Below are 14,940 nucleotides of genomic sequence, written 5' to 3' on the forward strand. Positions count from 1 at the left end.
CTTGCTTGTCAATTTATGCCTTTCTCTCCTTAATGCTCACTTTTTTTAACCCCCCCACCCAAAAAAAGCGCTTTCTCACTTTGCTAATGGTAATAATGTCTTCAGTTGTGGTCGCAACGGCCTGCCATCTTCATTAAAGGCCTTTGATTCACTAGGGTATAATAACCTGGGAGATGGGCCGTTACCGCATGGTATGACCCTACCACCAGTGGAGTAGCTTTGCTGAAAATGTTGGGGGGAACGTGACATCTGAAGAAAAGGTGCCACAGCCAAATGAATGGGGACAAAATGGTGTGCCATGAAAGTTGGGGGGGACAAACACCCCTGCCCACCCCCCTAAAATTACGCCCATGCCCACCAAGTAAAATAATATTGCTCAATTTCTATACATTCAAAATAGTTACATTATTCAGTTTTACAGGCAAACATTTTCTTTGCTGGCCTACTATAAAATAGTATCGACATGGATTTAAAAAGGGAGGAACATCACACCAAAATACAAGGCACACTGCGAATCACAATACTCACCAACTGATGCAGTAGCTGTTGATAGCAGAGACTTGCCCCAAGATCCCCAGGCTCCCCACCCACCACCTGCTGTGGGGGAGTTTAGATCCTAAGGAAGATAAAATGATTTTCTGAGGTCAGTCAGGTTTTAAAAATGCACAGTCAAACCCAATGGCAGTAAATCTCGCCAGAGCTAATTTTCAACTCACAAAAGGAATTTAGTTAGAAATATTTTATGTCATTTACAAATTCCCAGCCCTCTTTGAGGTGGGCAGGCAGAGGAAAAGGCAGAGCAAAAAACTGAGTTTGAAAATGTATTCGCATGGGTCAAAGCAGTCAACAGGTTCTGTAGCCTTGCAGGGAAGTGTGGGGAGGGGGGCATGGAGGGTGGCCAGGGAGTGGTTGGGTGTCAGAGTGAACTGTCTGACTTGACCCAGCCCTTTAAGACAAGGTAGCAATACTATGAGATGAGTGGGGATGCAGAAGTTACTCAAACATCAATAATTGAAACGACTCGGGTAGTTGGCAAAAAGGTTGACTGTTTTAATATCAATTATCTAAAACAGGGAGTACAACGGACATCAACGGATGTCTCACCGCACAGTCTCTCAATTTACTTCAGAAAAAACATAATACTTATAGTAAAAACTTGTCATTGATGACGTTAACCTATGTATTCACTAACGTCATCCTACGTGGCAAACTACAAAAACCTATTGAAGAGAGTGATTGGTTCTAGGGGAACATCTAAGTATACTTTCCATACTAGTCTGAGAAAGTGATAGGCTTCTTAACATCAGGTGGGGCAACTAAGCGCTCCACTCAAACTGGTCACTATGAACGTCACTAAATACACAACATCCCATTGGTTACACAAACTATAGGGCCCTTAATTACGCAGCCCCCTACAATTGGTTTGTACTCTTACATCCGTCAGTACTTTTCCACCTCCGTTAGCAGCACGCAAGCTAGACTTCCAGGTGCTGGTGAGCTGGTCATAACCATAGATTCCCACCAATTAGCATATCATCTATCATCACCTCAGTGGTCTGCTGTCAATTAAGGCTTTGAACTTGTCCTTGGAAATGTTCTTTGCTCTGGAGAATTCAGGGGAGTGAAGGCACGCTCTGCCTTCATGCGTAGGTGTGGCTTGTCATGTTTGTCCAACTTCACACTTCCAAGTGACTGAAGACCAAAAATTTGAGCTCTGGTGCATTTAAAATACTATTTATAGACCTCTGACATCTTCCTTGTTTTTGTCCATGCCTTCTGAACAAGAGTTTCGTCTTTCACACGATTTGTAACTAATGTCCGTTCATCCTAGTCCGATACGACCTTGGCTTCTTGGGGCTCATCCAGCCTCGCATTTCTGAGATCTGCTACTTTAATTCAATTGCTTTTTCAACTGCAACATGCTGGAAAGGCCTTCCCTTCCCTGTTCTAGCACTGCTATAACAAGTAGTGGAATCATCCATTATTTACTTGCTCCTATATATGTATACAATGGCGCATGCCGCAATCTATTCACTACTTAGCTAGCCTCAAGAATACTTTGTCTGCTTGCGTTTCTTTGCATATGTACACGTGTAAAATGACTTGATATCTTCCTCGTTTCTATAGCATAAGTGTCTTCATCTTGAGCCAAAGATGTCACTTATCTTTGATACTTTCTTGATGCCTTATAGAATATCTGCATTCTCTTGTTTCTGCATCTCTTCTATGTACGTCAGGCTTGCTTCGTGTGACATCACCATTCTGCTCGCTCATTCATTGGTCCTGCTTCTTCTGGGATTTCATTCAAATGGTCATCATACGTGTGTGCAGGTATGGCTTTCTCAATGGGAACCTTGCTTCCAGGATTCTCCTCGGTATCTGTATTTTCAATGGTACTGCACGTGTCTCACACTCTGGTTCCCAACATATAGGCAATATCGGCGAGATGGTTGAGGTGGGGGTACTTGGCTCCTTCTCTGCAAGGGCATAGCCGTCAAGGGGGCTTCTCTGTCTTGCTGGTGTTGAGGCAGGGATCGTCAGCAGTCCACATTGCATGATTGGCAGTCAGGCAATCATGTTTGGCAGGGGATGGAGAGGCAGCTCAGGATGGTAGTCTGTAGGTGTCATCAGCATTACACTGGAAGTGTGGTGTAATGGTGTTGATCGAGTGGGCCAGAGGTGCGAGGTAGGTGTTGTGGGTCCATTGGGTTGGAATGGTACCCAGGGGGACGCCACAGGTAGGGCAGTGAGGTGGAAGGGTGGGGAGGGCACTGTGGCACTTGGGGGCGTCAATCGGACAGGTAGCCGGTCAACCATGCCACTGCCAGGTACGTCAGGGTGCTTTGGATGCGGCCAAGCATGTGGGTGTGTTACGGGGCAGATTGCTGGTGGTGCATGCCTGCTGCCTTGGAGGGTGTGTGCCTCGTGTAGGTGTTGATTCTCATGTCGTCAGTGTCTGCACATGACCTGTACTCATGTCGGCATATGTGTGTACGAAAGGGGGAATGTGTGCATCCTAGGCCAACGGCCATGGTACATTGGCCACTGTATGGGTTGGATGTGGTCTATTGTCGTGCAATTGGACATGTGTTGTGCCCTACATTTGCATGCCTGCAGTCATTATTTTGGTGTTGCACATTGTACGTTGCCGGTGTTTCCGTAGCATACACGCCAGTAACGGTGCCACTGGTAATTTCGGTGATGGCAAAACAAGGAAAAGTGTATACTGCTGGTGTTTCCGTCATGCCGGGGGCACAGTTTCCGGCATGCCGGAAGGCGCGCTCCCGTGAAGTTGTGATATGCCGGTGTTTCCCTGGTTGCGGGTGATGGAATCAGCACCACCTGCACCCATGGAAACACTGGCAGTATGCCGGATAACTTATAATGAGGCCCATAGCGTCCTCAGCAGAAGTTAACCTCAGAGTTGTGAAGTGACAAAAAAGCGATGTCAGGTGTAGGATAGGGATAACTGCCATGGGTTCCCCCCCCCCTGCCAAGGCCTTTTTTGGCGATTTCGGTATTTCACCATTCAAAGCCTTCTAACATGTTCTCCTTCATTAACCCCTTAAGTGCCAAGGACGAGCTATCTCGTCCTTGGCACTGGGGAGGTAATCCATTGGGACTTAAGGGGTAGAGGGTGTGATGAAAGCAATGGAAACTCAATCGGTAATGATAGAGCAATAGAGGGGTGCAGGTCAACAAAATAAGCAAAGAAAATGGAGACAAAATAACAAGAAAAAGTGGCAAAAACTAAAGCCAGAATCAAAACTTACTATATGCCCAACATCTAATTTTCCAGCAAATAGTATTGATTATTAGGGTTTGACCTGTCCTGTGCCTGGGCTGGACATCTTTTCCGCTCTTTAAGGAGGTCCCTGTGGCTCTCTTAGTATGTGCATTTGGAAGCTAAAAGGGGAAGATGTTCTGCTGCAAAAAGGTCAGGAGTTGGCACGCGAGCCATTTTAAGTGACCAACAAGAGCACCTTTGGTGGAAAGGTCAAGGCATAATGTTTAAAAACAGAGTCCATGTGCCATAGCCCACCCAGGTGGCAAACGTAAAGCCTGCAAGTGATGCCATTATGCAAACGCTCTCAAAGGGAAGCTATGCCCACAGGTCAATCTTGCTAGTGTCACACGTCGCAGTGAATGCATGAGACCCAATACATGTTTATTACCCTTAAATACAATGAGATCCAGTCAATAGTTATTAGCGTAAATGGCGATTAGAGATTGTAGAAGAACATTCTGTGACAAACAGTTGATAGTCGCCTCCCTGCGCCTTCGCTCTAAAGTTTGCGAAATGCTAAGTAAATTAAGGCGTTAGTGATGCAAAAATGACCGAAAAGCGCTTTAGCCATTTTAGATCTTCTGATGCCTAGAACTTAAAAACAAGCACAACAATTAATAAAAAGCAGGCATTGAAACCAAGAGAGCGTTGGTTCAATAACAGGTGTTGAAGAGCAAGCTTTATTAGCGTTAAGAAACATCAAGTACAGGATATGCCACAGAGAGGCCACTTTTCCACCACCTGAGACCAAGGTTTTCAAAGATTCTGCTCGCTGGTCCTTAGTGCTGTGTGGTAAGCCGATGAAAGTATAGATAGGTTATCAGGGGAGTATCAGGGGGTACCATGTTGCCACTTCATATTCTATATGAGCTGTTTCATTTGTTCCATTATTCTGATTTATAGGTCTCTCACATTCCCACGTTTCCTATTTTATATTGTTTTATGATTTCACAAGAATTTGGAGGCTACAATATTCATTTGTATTTATTTATAAAAGTGAAAAATAAAGTATATTTTATATAACAATTTGTATGATTGTTGTACTTACTGGCTAACATTGGCCATGCACATTTTTTGTAATTTTACCAGATGTATTAATGAAATTGATTGTGGAATGGTCCTCCCCATGTTCTCAACACAGTTTTTTCAAGACCTTCCCTGCCCCCAAGAACGGAGAGAGTGTAAGGGGTGTTGGTTGCTTATTTTCTAGGATCTGGTTTAATACCCCGGCTACGCTGTGGATATTTGGTGCTGCCCTGGAGTATAGCATGGGTATTTTGTGTGATTTAAATTGAGACCAATGATGTATATGTCCCAGATATTAATTTGTGGTTCATAGAAATCTTAGGTTTGTAGCCCTAATCTTTTGGTTGTCCCAGAGCGATTTTTGGCTAGCGTTTCCATTGATGTGCCATGGCAAGGGTATGCTGCTTTGCGAGAAAATTGTGCATCATGGCACGAATGGGTGTGGCAAATTCTGGTGAATTGCTTCAGGAGTGGATCACTGGCTGTCTTTATTGGGCAATACTTCAAAAGATAATGTCCATTCTACACGCAATGCGTGCAAGACGATTATTTGGGTCAAAAGGGAGTTTGTGCCGTCTGAACAACATGGGATGCTCAGCTTGAGTATCTTCAGACTAAGATAATATAGAAGGGTTTGCAAGGAAGAACATTCCTATTGTGTGACGAAGGGCCCAATTCTGAGTGTGCAGGTATTTCCTCTGGTAATACCTCCAAAGTAGTTTACAATTACCACATGAGATGCTTAACAGGTGGCCCGGGGTGTCCACATGATTACAAGCCATGCAGACCCTTATGCCCCCTTTTGGTGTGCCATAGGAATTTATGAATTACCCACTCGGACATTACCGCATGGAGCACTGCTTTTGTGTGGCGGTAATTTCCACCACACCAAGGAAGCCGATAAAAAGGGTTTAGGTAACGAAACTCTGATCAGATTTATGTGAAGTGGTAAAACACCAAGTAATGATAGTTTCTGGGTGTTTTACCACTACTGCCAAACTCATAATCGGGTCCGAAGTCGATACTAGCTGACATCCATCCATACATCATAGGATTATCCAATTTGAGGAGTTTATTATAAAGACAATTTTTTGATAAATTGATTAAAGATATTGGTAATTTTAATAAGGAAAGGGTGTATCCATATTTGCTAGCAGACCACTATATTGAGAAGCCCGTCGCTCAATTTGGACCTGGAATTCTACAACAACCGCCGCATGAATGCCAAACCCAGAAATAGCCACTTTTTCCAATTCCTTGTTTAGAAGTTGAGAGTATGATGAATCAGAAACGATGGTCATTCGGGCATATGCGCAGAAGGAACATGGTCAATAATGTGGAGCGGGTGAGGATTCAGAGGCAGATGGTAGGGGATTACAATATTCCCCCAGGCAACATGATTAATCATGGTTTGACTTGGATCCTAGCATGAATATATTCTTTAAATCCTTAAGTACACATGAGGAGTCTTGAGTAAATCACTATCATGTGTTCCAATTAACTCTGTTGATTTGAATGGTGTACAAATGGAGTTAGATATTTTCAAGGAAAATCTGGTTAAAACTGTGTTTTCCCTTTGTGAACCTACACCTCAGGATGATGCAAATAGAAAGTGTTGACCATCTAATCGCCTTGACCATTTTATACCTGCTGAGATCAAGGTATTTGAAAATAGGATCGTGCTTGAGGTTAAGTCTATTACCTCCATTAGAAATGACAATTGGCAAAATAGTAACACATTTAGAACAGAGAGCTCTACACACTCTGTCCAATGATACATTATGGACCATTAATCCAGCTTAAAAAGGTGGATGGATCGTCCAAAAGGACACAGAAGATTAGGAGGCTGAGATTTTTAGGCAATTACAGAATCCTCTACAATGATATCAGTTGCATATGGATCCCTCAACTGAGATTCATGAACAAATGCCTGTATAATTGAAGGGGCCATTGTTGAGGAATGGATTACTGCTAAGAAAGGTGCCTTTCTGAAGGAGGACTGCACCATGATTCTGGCGATATATACACTTCCTAAGTTCCATAAAGATGTATAATCATCATCGGGATGCCCCATAATATCTGGAAAGAACTCATTTCGCGAACATGTGTTGCAGTTCTGGGATTTTCTTTTAAGGTCTCTTGTTCGTGATATGTCTGTCTTTTATGACCGTGACACCACACACTATTAAGGAGTTAGAAGGAATGCAATTTGACTCCTGACAACAATAGAACTGCCACTTCGGATGTCAAACCGCTCTACACCAGTGTCCCACAAAAGGGAGCCCTTTCTGGGATTGCAACAGTTCTAGATCAAAGACCACTGCCTGTTACAGTACTGACAGGTTTCTTGATGGATAAGACCTGCATTGTTTAGACTAAAAATGTCTTTATTTTTAAGTAGGATTATTACCAGCAGATTAAGGGCAGCAGCACTGGGGCAATGGTGGCCCCCAGTGTGGCCAATCTGTGTCTGATGTGGATGGAAAAGTGATGTCAGCGGATACAAATAGCTTCAGGTCTCAACTGTGGATATGGATCAAATATACAGACAACATGGTATGAGGTTGGCAGGGATTCGAGAAAATATTACAGAAAATCTATGTTTGGTTGAGTAACCAGAATACTCATTTATGGTTTGCTGCAAACTTTCCTGCAATACACATTCCATTTGTAGGTGCATGATTAACCATTATGTGTAGATACTGGCTATTAATAGACCACCTTATATTCAAACCTAACAATTCTCTTGTGAGATATAATATCTATCAATCATGGTCTCCACTAATAAACCTTCCATATGGACAGTTGTTTTGGATTAGTAGAAGCTGCCTTAGGAGACAAGATTATGAATATCGTGCACAAGTGTTAACTGAAATACTGAAACAAACGGAATATCCATTAAGATGATACAGGAAGTTAGCAAAAGGATGTGGAATATAAATCGAGGGACATTGTTATCTCCTCATCAAAGTGAAAAGGCTGACCGATAGGTTTGTGTACTAAACTTTAACCAGATTGTCAATCATGTTCAAAAGATTATCAAAAGGAACTTGCATTTGGTAAAGGATGCTTTACACAGTCCAAACACACCATTATTTGTTTTTAAGAGAGCCAAACACGTCAACCAAGTGCTTGTTCGTGCCTATAGATATCCTAGTCCAACAGTGAATAAGTTCCATATAGAGCCAGACTCCCATTAAAGGAAATTTCAAGCATAGTTTGAAGGTTTAGGGGTCCTGGAAAATAATTAGTCTTTGCCATGCTACATTGGAAACAATTCCTTTTTGAATTGTCAGACGACTTGTGTTGTCTATGAGTTGATGTGTTTAATGTAATCTGAAATAAGTAGAGAAACTTCAAGAAAGGTTTGTATCAGAATACATAAACTCCAGTCTAGCGCCAACACTGAAAGTGGGCTTGCAAAAATTTCACCTCTCTCATTCATTCTCCAGAGTACATTACATGGGGTGTGTTGTTCCAACTACAACCCTATAGGAGAGGTGGTGATTTTCATGGATTTTTATCCAAGAAATAACAGTATTGGACTATTACATGGATCTGTAACCTTTGGTTCTTCTGCCTCTCATGAGAACCCTCCTGGAGCTCCTGCCCTTTCCTTCAACCCATCTTCCTCCCCCAGTTTCCCACTGCCATTATCCGGTGAACACACAGAATCCTTTCCACTCCCTCATCCTCTTTTCCTTCTCCACTTCCCAACCCTTCATCCCCCCAAACCCCATCCCAAGTGCACTCTCCCTCATCCTCGTCCCCCACAAGTGCACTCTCCCTCTCTCCTGAACTTACCCTTTCCCTCTCTGCACTTACCTCAACTGCCTCGTAGCTGGCAGGCCTGTCATATGCCCTTTCGGTGTCCACGTATTGCACAGAATACACTGCACATTGGATTACAATGGAATAGTCCTCTTTTCAATACATAGTGCGCAGCAAAACAAGAACAAATGTGAGCAGCATGAACAACAAAGACTACGAAGGTTTGTGGGTGTTTATGTTTTTCCTGAGCACTGATATGCAGTAAAAGAGTTATTTTGAGCATTACATGCAGCCTAGTTTCAAAGACAGGGATTCAAGAAATTCAAGAGAATTGTTCAGTTGTCGGTTGCAGGTAACCAATTTATTTTGCTGCATGGATATTAGGCGGTAAAGGAACCACTGGACTACTGATAGCCCCCAGGGAAATGGTTCCAGCTGGGTGGGTGGCAATTGCCCCTGGATGTGAAATGTAGATGTTAAGGTTCTGTTTTTAGAACAAATGGACTAAAACCTGCCTGAACCGACTCGTCTTTTGCACTCTAATATGTCCATGGCTGGTGTGTTGGACTAGCATGCATTTGTGCTTGTGTTTGGTGAAATGCAATATGGCTTGTGTGATGGGCCATGAAAAATGAGACCATAGGCTATTGGAAAATGTGTAGTGCTTTGATTGGCTATGTAGGTACCGTAGTGTGCGCCTTTTCCCTGGTAAGCTTTGGGGATGACTGTGAACTACATCTTAGGGCCAACTGGGAGCCAGTGTAAGGCCTAAAAAGCAGCTGTGGTATGACCGAATTTCGTCAGTCATCTCAAACAAACCATGTGTTCCAGCCTGTGGATTCACTGCTATTTTTAACAGCTGCTTCTTGGGGAAGCCTATGCACACAATGTTGCGGTAATCCAGCTTCTATAGGACTGTGTATCTTAAGAGTTCTGTACAATGATCAACTTAGAAGACCGAAAAAGAGGCTATCGCAGAGGCAGATTTGCTGCCTGACCAGGGAAATCTGGAAGGCCAGATTGTTTGAAGCAAAGGAATATAGCTTAAGGAAGAACTTAAGCGACTACCAACCAATGAATCAAGAATGGGTCAGCCTTTCCCCTTCTAATCTGTATCCCCTCCCTCCATGACCTTCCAAGTCTACCCTTAATAGTCTAGTCTTCTAATTGTACCCCATCATTGTACCCACTCGTCCAGCTCTCTGTTGCTTTACAGCCAGGTGTGTGCTACACTAAGCTCACCACGTACATGCACATTTCGACACACTGCCGAAGAAAAGGAGCATACTGATCTCAGAAACAGACAACCTGACAAGCGACAGCTTTTTCTGTGGCCCAAAGCAGAGTACCGAGTGAAATAAGACTCCCAGGTTCCTTGTTACTGTGTACCCTGCCACCTTGTGAATTTCATTGATACTTTGCAGCTGGAACATAAATAAAGAGGCCTTCAGACAGGTGGAAGGATTGGAGATATTCACATGGTGTTGCATCACTGTTGCAATAGTAGATCAGATCTTGGGATTTCCTATTTTAAAAGGGACTGCAGTCTTTGCATAGAATATTGGGTGGTCCTCAGAGTGTAGTGTATTGTATGAACATTTTGAAAACAGCTCCAAACGGCATCTTGGAGCTAAGCAACACAGATAGGGGAGAGAAACAACTGAAACAGACCACCTAGAGATCAGAAAGGATGGATTTTCAGATTTCTTCGAAATTGAATGTGATCAGTGCACTCCCATAGAAACAAAGGAAGAGAGTTCCAAAGAGTAGGAGCCAAGACTGAAAAGGATCGTCCCCTGGCTCGGGCCCTGCAGTAGCTCAGAACCTTCAAAAGAACTTGTGAAGAAAACCGTAGGGTTCTAACCAGCGTGGATAGGGTAAGCTTGGAACAGAGATATTCCGCTCCAGTATTGTAGATGGCACGATGAACCAGCACGGTATCTTGAACTTGATGTGGCTCTCAATGGGGAGCCAGTGCAACTGGCGAAGCTAGGGCAAAGAGTGGGACAGTCTTGGTGCTCCAAGAGCCAATCGTGCTGCAGAGTTCTGCAGAACCTGCAGACACTGCAGCAAAAAAGCAGGTTGCCCCAAGTAGATGCCATTGCAATAGTCCACGGACCCCATAATGGAAGAGGTAACCACCTTGGTCTGGGATTCAGGAGGAAAGAATTGCAGAACTTTCCTTAGTACTTTAAGCTTGGCAAAGATTATTTGACACACACAGGAAATGTGTGCTTCTCTAGAGCCACTGGAAAGAAGTTTAATTCCAAGACTTTTTACCGCTTCCACAGATCGAGGACAGGGTCCCAGAGAGGTAAGCCAATATCCAGCACTCCATGGGGACCCAGAGGCAGGGAACACACTACCAGCACCTCTGTTTCATCACCACTGAGTTTTAGCCAGTTCATGGCCATCCACTCCCCAATGGAAGATAAACAGTTCCGCAGTTTGGAGGGAGGATCCAACCCTGGAGCATTTAAACGAAAAAGGATCTGTATATCGTCTGTGTAGCTGTTGAAATGCACCCCATGTTCGGCAATAAGACACACCAGTAGATGCAAATACAAATTAAATGATAGCGGAGACAAGGCAGAGCCCTGAGGGACCCCACATGTCAGTGCCGTTGGAGAAGATTTAAACGGAAGCAGCGATACTGTCTGAAATCGGAGTGCTCTTAAAAGCAGACAACTTGGGACAGACCTTAAACATTATTATTAGTTTGAGATCTCATTGGTACAAATGGAGTAATATACATTAGTGGCCCTTACGACTGCCCTATAGTTGTCAGTTGTTTGGATCTCACATTGGGCTATAAGTGACTCAGAAGGAGTCCTACAGTAATAACTTTTAACGTTATTTTTCATGTTGTCCCCATTGTGTTTGAACAAATATTTGCTGCCATTGGTCTTTACCGTTTAGTTGCATCTCTGAAGGGATGCTATGTTGGCATTGGGTTTCTGGAAACGGTACGATGGGGATCTCGCTTGCCAAGTCACGCAAGCTCAGGCATAGTAATCTCTAAAAATGGCATGGAAGTTGCTTTTAAGAGGTCCACTGTGAATGAATACTGAGGGATTTGTCTTTTGGCGATTAAATTTATGGTCAATAATGTTGATTGAGAGGGCAACCAGTGAAATGTTGAAGGAGGTGGTCAGGGTCACCATTATTTTATTAAATTTGAAAGGGTGTTTGAACCATGTCCAAGGTAGGCTCACCTTGTGGCTTAAGCCATGGAAAGGTTGGCAGAACCACAGTATCTCCCTGGCTTGCTGAAGTTGTCAACTTTGTTTATCTAGATTTTGAAATCTGCATACATCCTGGAATGGGTTTGAACTTCTATTAGTAAGATACAGTCAGACCCTGGGGTCTAGTAGACAACTACAGAAACAATTAGATGAGTCAGCATTCCTTATCTCCGAGTTGCCAGCTATTCAAAAAAACAGCCCGATAGCTCTTAGACTGTGGTGCACTTTCATGTTACACATTATATAACTGCAAAAATCAACCATCATGTTGCCTGCACTGTTTCATTTAGAGAATTTAGAAACCGGACGAAAATTAACACATTAAGTGTTCCACTCCTCCTAGGTTTTAATGCCACCCTCTGATGTTACGTCAACTTCTCCTTACTCCTCCATACTCCTATTCTCATCCTCTGCAATACTACTCAACTCCTCCCTCCAAAATATTCACCCTGCTTTTACTCCATACCATTTACTTCACAATCACAACTTACTCTTTTCTACACACTCGCCACACAAACAAGCACACTCATACTACAGTACCACTTCCACTCCCTAGAAAATACCTCACCTGCTCAACAAATCGCCTCCTGGCTCTGCTTCTCCTACCTTCCTCTTACTGGCTTCTGGGTCATCCTTCACCCCAACCTCTGACCTCACACCTGCTTAGGATTGGGCAACTCTTCCCTGAACAATCTGGCCCATCTTCCACACCCAGTGTGTGTATGTGTAATGAGAAGTCATAAGAAGGGGGCTAAGCTCGCCAACTTTCTCAGCAAGGGCTTGTCGCGTACCAAATATGGTGGCATGGAAAGGTCAATGTTCGAGTTTGTCCTCGAGAGCCATTTCTGTAGGGAATCCAGGCAAGTTTGTTGGGGGGAGGGTGGATTCTTCTACCAGTTTGATCCCTGGAGGTTTAGAGAATGTACGGCTTGTTGTGCAGGTTCCTTTTTCTTGTTTGTGAGTCCAGCAGCGTTGCCATTTACTGATGCATGCAGCTTGGGAAGGCCAATGATCCAGTCTGGGCTCTGAGACCCTGTTCTGTGAGGCTTGTCCGTCTAGGGAGGGTGGATCCTTCTCCCTTTCTGTTCCCCCCGTGGTCTATGGGGATTTTACTTGAGCCGTCTGTGCGTTTTTTTGCGGCTCTGTGAGAATGATGCGTGCTGGAGCATTCTCCCACACCGGTGTCACTGTAGCGGCCAGGCCATGCCATTCTGCTTTGCTGGGTTCTGCATGATTCTACAGTGGGAGCTCTGCAATGAGTAAAAAGAAACGGGCAAGTATCTCAAAAAGTAGATAAAGCTGTAGGCAGGGGTCTGCCAGCAAACAGGCACAAGAGGAATTGGGGCTCTCTGCTGCTTCCATCCACCTCATGGGTAGGACTGGCTCTGGTACCCTCCCTTCCCTTACCAACTACTGTGGAGCGTGGGTTCTACCCGCTTTTGATAAGGCTAGGGCACTGGTCTTGTCACAATAGTCAGTTGGCAGACACCAATTGAAGGATTCTACTGCAGCAATGTGATTAAGGATTTAACAGAGCACATAGAAGTCACTAGTTAAATTCAACACATTTATTAATTTGGTCAGGATCGGCATCATTAAAGCCTTTAGGTTCTAGTGGCAACAAATACAAATAAGGATCACCATTTATGAATGCAGGCCAGAAATAGCCATGTCCTGAATGCCAGTATGGTTCTATGTGGTTTTGCAGTGACACTTGGGTATGTGATTGATCCAGGAGGGGCAACAACAGGTCTGATAAATCACAACCCTGCGAGACTAGTTTAGCGAGGTATAGAGCCAAGGAAGTGGTCTCTGGTGTAGCTTTGTCAAAAGGAGTGTGGTGTCGGTAGGCATAAAGTTGCTGAGTGCAAGGTGTGTGCTCCTAGTGCAAGGTTGTTTGAGATTCCAAGGACAGTCAGTTAATTGGGGAGTAAATGGTGTTTGGTATTAGCGAGGACTCCTTTTAAAAAAATGATTTTTATTTTATTGTTCATTTATAACAAGCTTAATACCACAAAAGTAGTTTCAAACCACGGGATCGGGATTCAAACCTGTGTTGCGCCACATTGTCTTCCTTCCAAGACAAATGCGTTGCCCTGAGCAATCCTTCCACCCCCCCTTTTTTTTTTTTTTTAAGAGCCTTGGTACAAAAATGAACTTTTAAAGAGTTCTAGCCTGTTGTTGATCTGCGAGTGAGTTAAGTTATGCATGTGTCCATCGGTGGGGTGGGGGGGTTTGGGAGGGAGGTTATATTTTATCAATAATCGCCCGTTACACAGGCCGGAATGGGTGGTAACGGCTCGGAGGCCGACTTAATAGGCCCGAGCATAGCGTGAATCCGGTCATAAACAGCAATGATGATCTTCAGCATAATTTTTGTATAAAATATCCTGCTCATCTAAAAGATCAAACAAAGGCTTCATAATAAGGTTAAAAAGAGTAGGGGACAGACAAGATCCCTGCGGTACACCACAAGAGAGCTCAACGGGTGGCGCCTTACAGGTTTTTATTAAAAACTCTTGGCCTGATAAAAATGATAAAATTCACTCCTTGGAAAGATTAGCAGTGGTCTGAACTCTATGAAATAGGGTATTAAAAACTTAAAATCAAAATCTGCCGGTAAATCCAAAAGAATAAGAAGCGTAGCCCTACTATTGTCCATGATTTGTGACAAGCTTGTTTTTAAATCCAGTGGTGCAGACTCAGTGCCATGTCCCGCTCTAAAACGCGACTGTCTAGCTCCCAATAACTCATGCTCTTCCAAGTGTGCTTGTACCTGCAGATTGGCCAGACGGTCAAGTATCTTTAACAGGAATGGAACACTTAATCACTATGTAATTAGAGGGAGTATTAGGGTAAAGAGTGTTTTTTTTTTCATCAGCTCAGTAATCCAAGCTTTTTTAATACAAGATGGCACTGAAGCCGACATGAAAGAAGCATTCACATATTCAGTGATCATGGCCGAGACAGCAGACACACATGTTATTACAATCCTGGAAGGACACGGGTCCCCAGGACAGTTGGTTGGTTTTATTGACTGTATTGTTGCTTCAACTTCTAACACAGTCACTTACCTGGAGTTAAAAGGTGCCAAAGACGCAGTATTGAAGA

The 14,940-nt window shown here is 43.7% G+C and overlaps 1 protein-coding gene across 1 annotated transcript in view; it reads right to left on the reverse strand.

The window, feature by feature from the left end:
- FAM114A1 (family with sequence similarity 114 member A1) overlaps positions 1 to 14,940 on the reverse strand; it is a 399,688-nt gene that overhangs the window by 340,313 nt on the left and 44,435 nt on the right. Inside the window, exon 3 of the mRNA XM_069631803.1 lies at positions 529 to 616. Coding sequence (XP_069487904.1) covers positions 529 to 616 — 88 coding nt within the window. The remainder of the gene's footprint in view (positions 1 to 528; positions 617 to 14,940) is intronic.

This window comes from Ambystoma mexicanum, chromosome 6q (assembly GCF_040938575.1).
Source record: "Ambystoma mexicanum isolate Mex_15411 chromosome 6q, UKY_AmexF1_1, whole genome shotgun sequence".
Taxonomy (NCBI): Eukaryota; Metazoa; Chordata; class Amphibia; order Caudata; family Ambystomatidae; genus Ambystoma; species Ambystoma mexicanum.